The sequence below is a fragment of the Mustelus asterias genome, chromosome 19, assembly GCF_964213995.1.
Source record: "Mustelus asterias chromosome 19, sMusAst1.hap1.1, whole genome shotgun sequence".
In the NCBI taxonomy this organism is placed as follows: domain Eukaryota; kingdom Metazoa; phylum Chordata; class Chondrichthyes; order Carcharhiniformes; family Triakidae; genus Mustelus; species Mustelus asterias.
Window position 1 is genome coordinate 72,451,909 of NC_135819.1, and position 12,213 is coordinate 72,464,121.

General features: G+C 47.2%; 1 protein-coding gene across 1 annotated transcript in view; it reads left to right on the forward strand.

The window, feature by feature from the left end:
• Positions 1-12,213, forward strand: part of ankrd16 (ankyrin repeat domain 16) — a 33,359-nt gene that overhangs the window by 5,244 nt on the left and 15,902 nt on the right. The window contains exons 2-3 of the mRNA XM_078235847.1: positions 4,904-5,124; positions 10,216-10,258. Coding sequence (XP_078091973.1) covers positions 4,904-5,124; positions 10,216-10,258 — 264 coding nt within the window. The remainder of the gene's footprint in view (positions 1-4,903; positions 5,125-10,215; positions 10,259-12,213) is intronic.

Below are 12,213 nucleotides of genomic sequence, written 5' to 3' on the forward strand. Positions count from 1 at the left end.
TGGGTGTCACCCATGTACTTGCATCAGGGCGACACCAGATGGTGCTGAAGAGTGACCTGAAAAAGCAAAAAAGATACAGATGATGGAAAACCGAACCAAGGTAGAAGAAGCTGGAAGTATTCAGCCTGTCGGGCAGGTTCTCCGCAGGGGGGTTAATTGTCCCAGGTGTAAACCCTCCATTACAACAAGAGCAAATTAAATGTGAACTGCATTTAAATAGGGGAAGGGGGGGAAATGAAAAGCACAGTGGTTAGCACTGCTGCCTCACTGTGCCAGGGAACACAGGTCCAATTCCAGCCTCAGGATGATTGATTTATTATTGGCATCCAGTGAAGAGTATTGTTTCTTGCGAGCTGTCACAGATAAAAACATACCATTCATAGAGTACAGGGCGACTATGTGGAGTTTGCACGTTCTCCCCTTGTCTGCATGGTTTTCCTCTGGATGCTCCAGTTTCCTCCCACACTCCAAAGTGGTGCAGGTGAGGTTGATTTGGCCGTGCCAAATTGCCCCTCGGTGTCAGGGGGATTAGCAGGGTAGATACATAGAACATAGAACAGTACAGGCCCTTCAGCCCTCGATGTTGTGCCGAGCTTTGTCCAAAACCAAGATCAAGCTATCCCACTCCCTATCATCCTGGTGTGCTCCATGTGCCTATCCAATAACCGCTTGAAAGTTCCTAAAGTGTCCGACTCCACTATCACAGCAGGCAGTCCATTCCACACCCCAACCACTCTCTGAGTAAAGAACCTTCCTCGGATATCCTTCCTATATCTCCCACCATGAACCTTATAGTTATGCCCCCTCGTAACAGCTACATCCACCCGAGGAAATAGAGTGGACGTTCAGAGATTATCTATCCCCCTCATCATCTTATAAACCTCTATTAAGTCGCCTCTCATCCTCCTCCGCTCTAAAGAGAAAAGCCCTAGCTCCCTCAACCTTTCCTCATAAGACCTACCCTCCAAACCAGGCAGCATCCTGGTAAATCTCCTTTGCACTCTTTCCAATGCTTCCACATCCTTCTTATAATGAGGTGACCAGAACTGCTCACAATATTCTAAATGTGGTCTCACCAAGGTCCTGTACAGTTGCAGCATAACCCCACGGCTCTTAAGCTCAAACCCCCTGTTGATAAACGCTAACACACTATAGGCCTTCTTCACGGCTCTATCCACTTGAGTGGCAACCTTCAGAGATCTGTGGATATGAACCCCAAGATCTCTCTGTTCCTCCACATTCCTCAGAACCCTGCCGTTGACCCTGTAATCCGCATTCAAATTTGTCCTACCAAAATGAATCACCTCGCATTTATCAGGGTTAAACTCCATCTGCCATTTTTCAGCCCAGCTCTGCATCCTATCAATGTCTCTTTGCAGCCTACAACAGCCCTCCACCTCATCCACTGCTCCACCAATCTTGGTGTCATCAGCAAATTTACTGACCCACCCTTCAGCCCCCTCCTCCAAGTCATTGATAAAAATCACAAATAGCAGAGGACCCAACACTGATCCCTGTGGTACACCGCTGGTAACTGGTCTCCAGTCTGAAAATTTTCCATCCACTACCACCCTCTGTCTTCTATGAGATAGTAAGAGTTTTAACAACACCAGGTTAAAGTATTAGCAAATGTTGTTAAAACTCTTACTGCATTCACCCCAGTCCAACGCCGGTATCTCCACTTCTATGAGATAGCCAGTTACTTATCCAATTGGCCAAATCTCCCTCTATCCTACACCTCCTTACTTTCTTCATGAGCCGACCATGGGGAACCTTATCAAACGCCTTACTAAAATCCATGTATACGACATCAACTGCTCTATCTTCATCTACACACCTAGTTACCTCCTCAAAGAATTCAATCAAATTTGTGAGGCAAGACTTACCCTTCACGAATCCATGTTGACTATCCCGGATTAAGCTGCAGCTTTCCAAATGGTCATAAATCCTATCCCTCGGGACCTTTTCCATTAACTTACCGACGACCGAAGTAAGATACATGGGGTTAGGGCCTGGGTGGGACTGTTGTCGGTGCAGATATGGTGGGCCGAATGGCCTCCTTCTGCACTGTAGGGATTCTATGATTTGCACCAGGCTACACATTCAATACACGGCACGCACAACACACATCCCCAAGGCAAAGACACAGACCAGAGGAGTGCAGAATGTCAAATAGAAAGAATGAGGTGATCTGCGTCAAGCTCCAAAAGAGCACCATGGGGGCAGTGCGGAAGGCCAAAGACAGAGAGGCGGGAATGGGGCAAGGAACCAAAATGTCAAGCAACTCAAAGTCAAAACACTCTTTTGGACAAGCCAGCAATGTTCACCTAAACAGTCATTTAATCTACGCTTAGCTTCCCCACCACATGCAGCATATACAAGTTACCTTGTAATGAAATAAAAGCAAAATACTGTGAATGCTGGAATCCAAAAGAAAAACTGGGAAAAAACTCAGCAAGCCTGGCAGTATCTGCGGGGAGACACTGTTGTTCTTATGCAAAAACTCTCCCTTCCCCCTCCCCCGCTGGGCCAGCTCTCACTTGTTCTTCAGTTTTGCTACATCTTTTTTGCAGTCTCTACCAACTGCCACTGATCACTTGTTCCAGATGTTCCATCCCCTCTTATAGAGTTTCTCATCCAATACAATTTTCCCTCTCTTTAGTTCTGAAGAAAGGTCATACGGACTACAAACATTAACTCTGTTCTCTCTCCCGACAGATACTGCCAGAGCTGCTGAGATTTTCCAGTTTACTCTGGTTTTGTACTTGCAGTGAATCTTGTTTAAACCACACTTGCAGTTCTGTGTACAGTTCTGGGCTTCTTATTATGCTGTGAAGAAGGTGCCAAAAGGATCTACTGGAACGATACCAGAATCATGAAGTTATGCTTATCGGGCAGCACGGTGGCACAGTGGTTGGCAATGTTGCCTCACAGCGCCAGGGACCCAGGTTCGATTCCCGGCTTGGGTCATTTTCTGTGCGGAGTCTGCACCTTCTCCCCGTGTCTGCGTGGGTTTCCTCCGGGTGCTCCAGTTTCCTCCCACAGTCCAAAAGACGTGCTGGTTAGCTGCATTGGCCATGCTAAATTCTCCCTCAGTGTCCCCGAACAGGCGCTGGAATGTGGCAACTGGGGGATTTTCACAGTAACTTCACTACAGTGTTAATGTAAGCCTACTTGTGACAATAATAAATAAACTTAAACTCAAAAACTTAATTTTATCAGGAAAGGTTCTCTGTAAGGTTGAGATGACTAAAAAAACTTAGAAACCCTACAGCACAGAAAGAGGCCATTCGGCCCATCAAGTCTGCACCGACCACAGTCCGACCCTGGCCCTACCCCCATATCCCTACATATTTACCCACTAATCCCTCTAACCTGCGCATCTCGGGACACTAAGGGGCAATTTTAGCATGGCCAATCAACCTAACCTGCACATCTTTGGACTGTGGGAGGAAACCGGAGCACCCGGAGAAAACCCACGCAGACACGGGGAGAATGTGCAAACTCCACACAGACAGTGACCCAAGCCGGGAATCGAACCCAGGTCCCTGGAGCTGTGAAGCAGCAGTGCTAACCACTGTGCTACCCGTGCCGCCCCTTATGCGAATCTTATATGAATCTTGAAAATTAGAAAGGGATTTGACAAGGTACCAAAACAATCATAAATGTGAGATAATTGCCAATAAATCCAGTAAGGAATTCAGGTGTAACTTCTTTATCTGAGCTGTGATTAGAATGTGCAACTCTCTACCCCAGGGATTATCATAGAATCCTACAGTGCAGAAGGAGGTCATTCATCCCATCAAGTCTGCACTGACCACAATCCCACCCAGGCCCTATCCCCACAACCCCATGAATTTACCCTAGCTGGTCCCCCTGACACTAAGGGGCAATTTAGCATGGCCAATCCACCGAACCCGCACATCTTTGGGCTGTAGGAGAAAACTGGAGCACCCGGAGCAAACCCACGCAGACACGGGGAGAACATGCAAACTCCGCACAGACAGTGACCCAAGCCGGGAATCGAACGCGGGTCCCTGGTGCCGTGAGGCAGCAGTGCTAATCACTGTGCCACCGTAATTAAAGAAAAGTTAGAAAGTGTGTGAAGAAAGAATAAGCGGGTATTCTAATGGGGTTAAGTGAAAAGAGGTGGGAGGAGGCGGATGTGAAACGTCGACAGTAAATGGACGAGTAGGGTGGCACAGCGGTGAGTACTGCTGCCTCACAACGCCAGGGACCCAGGTTCAATTCCAACTTTGGATGACTGTCTGTGCAGAGTCTGCACGTTCTCCCCGTGTCTGCGTGGGTTTCCTCCGGGTGCTCCGGTTTCCTCAGAAAGTCCAAAGATGTGCGGGTTAGAATGATTGGCCATGCTAAATTGACCCTTGTCAGGTGGATTAGCAGGGTAAATACGTGAGGTTATTGGAACAGGGCCTGGATGGGATTGTTGTCAGTGCAGACTTGATGGGCCGAATAAGCCTCCTTCTGCGCTGTACGGATTCTAAGATTGATTGGCCTTGATCAGTGCTGTACAATCTGGAGGAAGTGAATATAAATTGCTGGCTTTCCCAGGACAGTGGTGTGAGACTGGGGTAATGATTACACCAGTCCAACGCCGGCATTTCCACATCAGTGGTGTGAGAGCCAGAGAACGAACAGGTAATGTTCCTGCAACAAAAACAGAAAATGCTGGAAAATCTCAGCAGGTTTGACAGCATCAGTGGAAAGAGAACAGAGCCAACGTTTCGAGTCTGGATGACCCTTCGTCAGCGCTCCTGGTCTGAGTGACTCTGTATTACACCCAGTGATACATTTAGCCGTTGGATTGTGAGGGTTGGGGGCATGGGGGTGGGGCGGAAGCTTCTTAAATGCATGAAGGGTTAATTCTCTGATTACCCCGTAGGACACCGCTGATGATGGCTTGCACGAGAAGGAACCTTGAGGTGGTTAAAGACCTGATTGAGAATGGAGCAAACCTGTGTCTGAAAAACAAGGACGGTTGGAGCAGTTTCCATATTGCCTGCCGAGAGGGTGATCCAGAAATTATCCAGTATCTTCTCGATGTTAGCTCGGGTATTTGGGACGTGGAGAGCAAAATAAATAGAACTCCTCTACATACAGCAGGTAGAATGAGCTGGGATGTGTTCTGGTGTTAGATGTGTTGGCTGCACTGGATGGTAATGCACAGCGCAATAGATGAATAGTATATGTTTCCTCATTCATATAAGTTTATTGTAACATTGGGATAGGTGGTCTTGCGGTGCAATGGGTAGCGTCCTTGCCTCTGAGTCCTATAGGACCATAGCGTCCCGACAGGGCAGAAGGAGGCCATTTGGCCCATCGAGTTTGCACCTACTCTGTGAAAGAACAGGCCCATTCCCCAGCCCCATCCCCGTAACCCCACACATTTACCATGGTTAAACCACCAAACCTACACATCTTGGGACAGTAAGGGGCAATTTATCACGGCCAATCCACCTAGCCTGCACATCTTTGGAGTGTTGGAGGAAGCCGGAGCACCCGGAGGAAACCCACACAGACACGGGGAGAACGTGCAAACTCCACACAGACAGTCACCCGAGGCCAGAATTGAAGCCGGGTCCCTGTTGCTGTGAGGCAGCAGTGCTAACTGCTGTGCCGCTGTGCTACCATCCTGTCCCAGGACTTGATGGCCAAAGAAGGTGTGTTCATAATATGGCCAAACAGGTTGAGGGTGTCAACCTGCAGATCCTTTCAAACACGCCATTGGTTGACGGTTAGAGCAAGAGAGAGTTCTGGTCAGCCACGTTTGAAACTATAAGCCTCTGGCGATAGGCCAGCAACCTGTTCCGAAAATTACTAGCTATGGAAGAAAACAAAAGTCTCCTTTAGTAGGAGGTGTGGGGAGAGAATTGGAGAAGGAAGACATAGGAAAAGGAGGAGGCCATTCAGCCCCTCTAGCCTGTTACACAATTCATTTAGATCATGGTTGACCTCCATTTAACTCCTCCTGCCTGCCTTAGCTTGGCAACTCTCAATACCGTTTCCTAACAGCAATCTATCTTTCTCAGGTTTGAAATTTCCAATTGCTCCTCAGCCTCTCGAGGGCAATTAGGGATGGGCAATAAAGGCTGACCCAGCCAGCAAAACCCACATGAACGAATGTTTGAGAAACAGCTCTTTGGGGGAGAGAGTTCCAGATTCCCATCACCCATTGAGTGAAGAGCTGCTTCCTGACATCACCCCTGAAGGGCCTGCTGCCATGTTCTGGCCTCCCCGCTAGTAGAGAAATGGTTTCTTTCCAAGAAGAAAGCTCCAGGTATTTGACCCAGTGACGGTGAAGGATCGCCGATATGTTTCCAAGTCAGGATGCTGAGTGGCTTAGAGGGGAACTTGCCAGTGTGATATTTCTATGCGTCTGTTCTAGGTGGTAGAGGTCATGGGTTTGGAAGGTGCTGTCGAATGGAGGCTAGGTGCGTTGCTGTAGTCCATTTGATACTGCTGCCACTGTTCATTAGTGGTGGAGGGAGTGAATGCTTACGGTGAGGGGTTGAGGTGGTAATTTCCTGCTCACTTTTAAGTGGAACCAGCCATTTCCAGGTGTTTTTTTTTATTTGGTTTAGTTTATTTATCAGTGTCACAGTAGGCTTACATTAACACTGCAATGAAGTTACTGTGAAAATCCCCTAGTCAGCCATGATCATAATGAGTGGCGGAACAGGCTCAAAGGGCCGAATGGCCTACTCCTGCTCCTATGTGCTATGTTTCTACAGTGAAAGAGGAGCTTTGGCAGAGATCTCTCAGCTGGGGGTTGGGGATGGGTAGGTGACAGGATGGTGGAGCCCAGCAGAGGATAAAATTACCACAGCAATCCTTCAAAGGTTAAATCCAATGAGAGTGAATGGCAGTGCCATTGAGGACGGGGGAAAAAAATCGTAAATTGATTCCTTACCCTGCTGGAGTCCAGCCGGCTCGGACTTCCTTGTTGCTAGGCAACTTCTGTACTATCACCAAACAATCTGTTCCCTGTATGGCTCCTTATAATGCAATTCAAGCCATGATTTCAAAACAGTCTTAATGGCAGCAAGCCCATGTATGACGAGTCCCCAATGAATTTTCATTGAGAGAGGAGAATATTTATTCTTCAAACATCCTAAAGGATGTGTCCTGAATAATTCCCATAGATGTTCACAATATTTTGGAGGAAGGCATTTGCAGGCAAGCTGAGGTTTTTAAAAATAAATTTATTTATTTTTTCCTTCCCTTCATTTCCCCTTCCTCTTGATTCCTTTTTAGGGCAGACTTCCAAAGGTGCTGGCCACTTTTCTGTATCTCATCAAAGTCAACATTCTCCATGCGAACCTAGTAGTGATTATTTTACTAAAATAAGAAACAATTTGGCTCAAGTGGTCTGAGATCAAACTGTGTCAGAGCAGTGTGAGGAGAAGAAAGGGAGAATACAGGGCAAATACGTTCCCGTAAAGACAAAGGGTCTTGACATCCAGGACCAGAGAACCCTGGATGTCAAGGGACATAAATGTAAGAATTAAGAAAAAAAACAGACGCTTATGGCAAATATTGAGGGCTCAGTCCCTACCTGCACTTGGATAGACATGGATTCATCGTAGAATCTAAATGCAGAAGGATGCCATTTGGCCCATCGAGCTTGCACCAACAACAATCCCACCCTGGTCCTAATCCCACATATTTACCCTGACACTAAGGGGCAATCTTTCATGGCCAATCAACCTAACCCGCACATCTTTGAACTGTGGGAGGAAACCGGAGCACCCGGAGGAAACCCACGCAGACACGGGGAGAACATGCAAACTCCACATAGACAGTGACCCGAGGCCAGAATCGGATCCGGATCCCTGGTGCTGTGAGGCAACAGTGCTAACCACTGTGCCATCAGGGATAGTCAACATGGATTTGTTAAGTGAAGGTCATGTTTGAAAATTTAAACGATTTTTTGAGGAGGGAACCAGCAGTGTTGATGAGAGGAATGCAGTTGGAGTGGGTTGTCTGGACTTTAGTATGGCTTTTGATCGGGTCCCTCCTGGCAGACTTGCCATGAAAATAAGGGCTCATGGGATCCAAGGCAAAGTGACGCATTGGATTCAAAATTGGATGAGGCAGGAAGCAGAGGTGCTGGTAGAGGAATGTTTCTGTGACTGGAAGTCTGTTTCCAGTGGGGTTCTGCAGGGCTTGGTGCTGTGGCCTTTGATATTTATGGCGAACATTAATGATTTGGATTTAAATGTAGGGTATATGATCAAAGAGTTTGTGGATGACACGATAATTAGTCGGGTGGTAAATAGTGAGAAGGATATCTGTAGACTGGAGGACAATAGCAATAGACTGGTTGGGTGGGCAGAGCTGTGGCAAATGGAATCCAACCCAGAAAGGTGGGAGGTGATGTACAGGGGAAGGCTAACAAGGCAAAGGATTACACTATGAATGCTAGGAGCCTGGAAAGTACTGAAGATCAGAGGGACCTTGGAGTGATTACCCACAGATCCCTGAAGGTGGCAGGCCAGGTAGATAAGGTGATTAAGAAGGTATATGGGATACTTGTCTTTATTAGCCAAGGCAAAGAGCACAAGAGCAAGGAGATCATGCTGGAACTGTAGAAAACACTGGTTAGGCTACAGCTTGAATACTGTGTTCTGGTCACCACATTATAGGAAGGATGTGATAGATTGGATAGCCATGATGTGGAGATGCCGGCGTTGGACTGGGGTAAGCACAGTTAGAAGTCTCACAACACCAGGTTAAAGTCCAACAGGTTTATTTGGCAGCACTAGCTTTCGGAGCCTCAAGCTTCTTCATTAGGTGAGTCTCACCTGAGTCTCATCTGATGAAGGAGCTTGAGGCTCCGAAAGCTAGTGCTGCCAAATAAACCTGTTGGACTTTAACCTGGTTTGTGAGACTTCTTACATAGATTGGATAGGCCAGGGCTGTTTTTGAGTTAAGTGGGAACCTGATATAAGTGTATAAGATTATGAGGGGCATTGATCAGGTGGATAGGAAGGCACATTTTCCATTAGTAGAGAGTCAACCGGGGGCACAGATTTATGGTAAGAAGCAGAAGGCAAAGAGGGGAGTTGAGGAGAAACGTTTTCATCCTGTGAGTGGTGGGAGTCTAGAACTCACTGCCTAAAAGGATGGTTGAGTCAGAAACTCTCATAATGTTTAGATAATCACTTGCATTGCCGTAACCTCCAGGGCTATGAGCCAAGCGCTGGGAAATTTTTTTATTTATTCATGGGACATGGGCATTGCTGGCTGGGCCAGCATTTATTGCCCATCCCTAGTTGCCAGAGGGCAGTTGAGCGTCAACCACATTGCTGTGGCTCTGGAGTCACGTGTAGACCAGACCAGGCAAGGACAGCAGCTTTCCTTCCCTAAAGGACATTAGTGAACCAGATGGGTTTTTCCGACAATGGTTTCGTGGTCATCAGTAGATTCTTAATTCCAGATTTTTTTTTGTTGAATTCAAATTCCACATCTGCCGTAGTGGGATTCGAACCTGGGTCCCCAGAACATTAGTTGAGTTTCTGGATTAATAGTCTAGCGATAATACCACAAGGCCATCACCTCTCCCATGGTAATAGGATTAGTGTAGTCTGATCTTTGTTCACCGATGTGGACACAATGGGCTGAATGGCCTCCTGTGCCGTAAATGGCCATGAATCTACTGGATTTGTAATCTAGAGAATGAGTTCAAAGGCCATCAAGGCACCAGTGTGATAAATGACCCGGTAAACTGCTATAGGGATAAATGCTGGCCAAGATAACACGGAGAATTACCCTGCTCTTCAATGCTTGTTATGTCCACCTGAGAGAGCAGACCGGGCTTCAGTTGAATGTCTCATCTGAAAGCGGCAGCACTGACAGTGCAGCACTCCCTCAGTCAGCCTAGACTTTGTGCTCCTGACTCTGGAGTGGGACTTGAACCCACAACCTTCTGACTCGGAGGTGGGTGCACCACACACTGAGCACAATACTCTACATTGTTTATGGCGCACTGATGTTTTATTCCAAAGCGATAAATGATTTGGACACAGATCATATTGTGTGTTTGATGAATGCAATTTAGGGAAAAAAACCTTAGGCAAAGTGGTCTTTCAGGCAACACAATGCCCCTTTGAGATGCGGCTAATTGTGGACAGCATTACAAGAACAGCACGCATTGATTCAGCTTGCAAATTGTGTTTTTTTATTATTATTCAGCTATGCACGGACACTTGGAGGCTGCAGAGCTGCTTCTAGAAAGGTAAGTTCCTCTTCACTGAAATACGCTGTGCAGTAACAATCGTTACAGAGACTGATCCCAAATTTTGTATCTAAAGTCTGCCCGCACTGTGTTAGTAATGGCACAATGTCACCAAAATGCCGCTTGCTCCATGCCTGATACCAGGTCTGCCAGGCCAGTCTAGACATTTGGAATTGTTCATGTCATATAATCCCTGCCGTGCAGAAGGAGGCCGTTCAGCCCCTCGAGTCAGCACCGACTCTCTGACAGACTATCTTACCCAGGCCCTCTTCCCCCATCCTATACCCATAACCCCACACATTTCCCATGGCTAATTCACCTAACTTCGGACTGTGGGAGGAAACCGGAGGAAACCCACGCAGAACGTGCAGACTCCACACAGACCCAAGCCAGGAATCGAACCCGGGTCCCTGGCGCTGTGAGGCAGCATTGCTAACCACTGTGCCACCGTGCCGCCCTACAGCAAGCCCTGCCAATGTCCAGTCTGGAGATGGGGGTCAGTGTGGATGCTATTTGTTCTGTTTTAGTGCCCCTTCATTCTGTGCCACAGATATTCAGAAATGTGTCCCGGAACATTCAGCCCCACTTATACAGCCGCGCTGAGGTTTGCGAAAGTGCAGACCAGTCGAGTCCAATCTCCTGCCAAAGGTACGGCATGTTGAGTGTATTTTATTAATACTGTTGCGTCCTTGTTGTTGGAAAGCTGGTTCCTGTTGTCACCATAACTGAGTTAGGGCTGTAATTCCTGAGTAGTATCATCATTGTGTCAGATCACTGTAATTGACAAGGCTCCATTGTGTGTTGAAATCAATGGAAAATGCTGTTGCTACAGAACACTGGTTTGTGTTTTTAAAGCAGTTTCTTTTCATTAGTCACGCGTTGGAAATTCAGTACAGCAAAATCAGAGGATTCGGTATTTGGGGACAAGAAACAGGTGCTTCCATTAGTGCACAGCTTAATTGCTCAGATTTCATAGAATCCCTACAATGCAGAAGGAGGCCATTTGGCCCATCATGCCTACACCAACCACAATCCCACCCAGACTCTATTCTCGTAACCCCTCATATTTACCCTGCTAACCGCCCCTGAAACTAGGCTCTATTCTATGATTTCTATGATTTCTATGATTAGCATGGCCAATCAACCTAACCCGCACATCTTTCAGACTGTGGGAGGAAACCGGAGCACCCGGAGGAAACCCACGCAGACACGGGGAGAACGTGCAAACTCCACACAGACAGTGACCCAAGCCGGGAATCGAACCCGGATCCCTGGCACTATGAGGCAGCAGTGCTAACCACTGTGCCAGCGTGGTTAGTTCCTTGTGTACCTCCTCTGTACTAGTAATTTCAGCTGAGTTTTTAAAAATTGGCCTCTGAGTTAGAAATTCCAACTCCAGCACTGGGGTACAAAAGTCAAAGCTGTCTCTCCAATGCAGCAGTGAAAGAATGCTGCATTGTTGGAGGTGTGGCCTTTCAGATGAGAGGGTAAATTGAGGCCCCTCTCACATGAACATCAAGGGTTCATGATACTATTTTGAAGAGCAGAGGGTGTTGTCATAGAGCAATACAGCAAGGCAACAGGCCCTTCAGCTCATTTAGTTCATGCCGACCATGGTGCCTTTCCAGCTGGTCCAAATTGCCCATGTTTGGCCCATATCCCTCTAATCCTTTCCCATCCATGTACTTATCCAAATGCTTTTTAAATGTTGCTGTTGTACCTGCCTCAACCACTCTCTCTGGCAGCTCGTTCCATACACACACCACCCTCTGCGTGAAGACATTGCCCCTCAGGTCCCTTTTAAATCATTCCCCTCACCATAAACCTATGCCCCCTAATTTTCAATTTCCCTTCCCTGGAAAAAAGACTATGTGCGTTCATCCTACCTATACCCCTCATGGTTTTATATATCTCAATAAGGTGTAAGCTACTTACTGTCTGAGGAGTTGCTAATG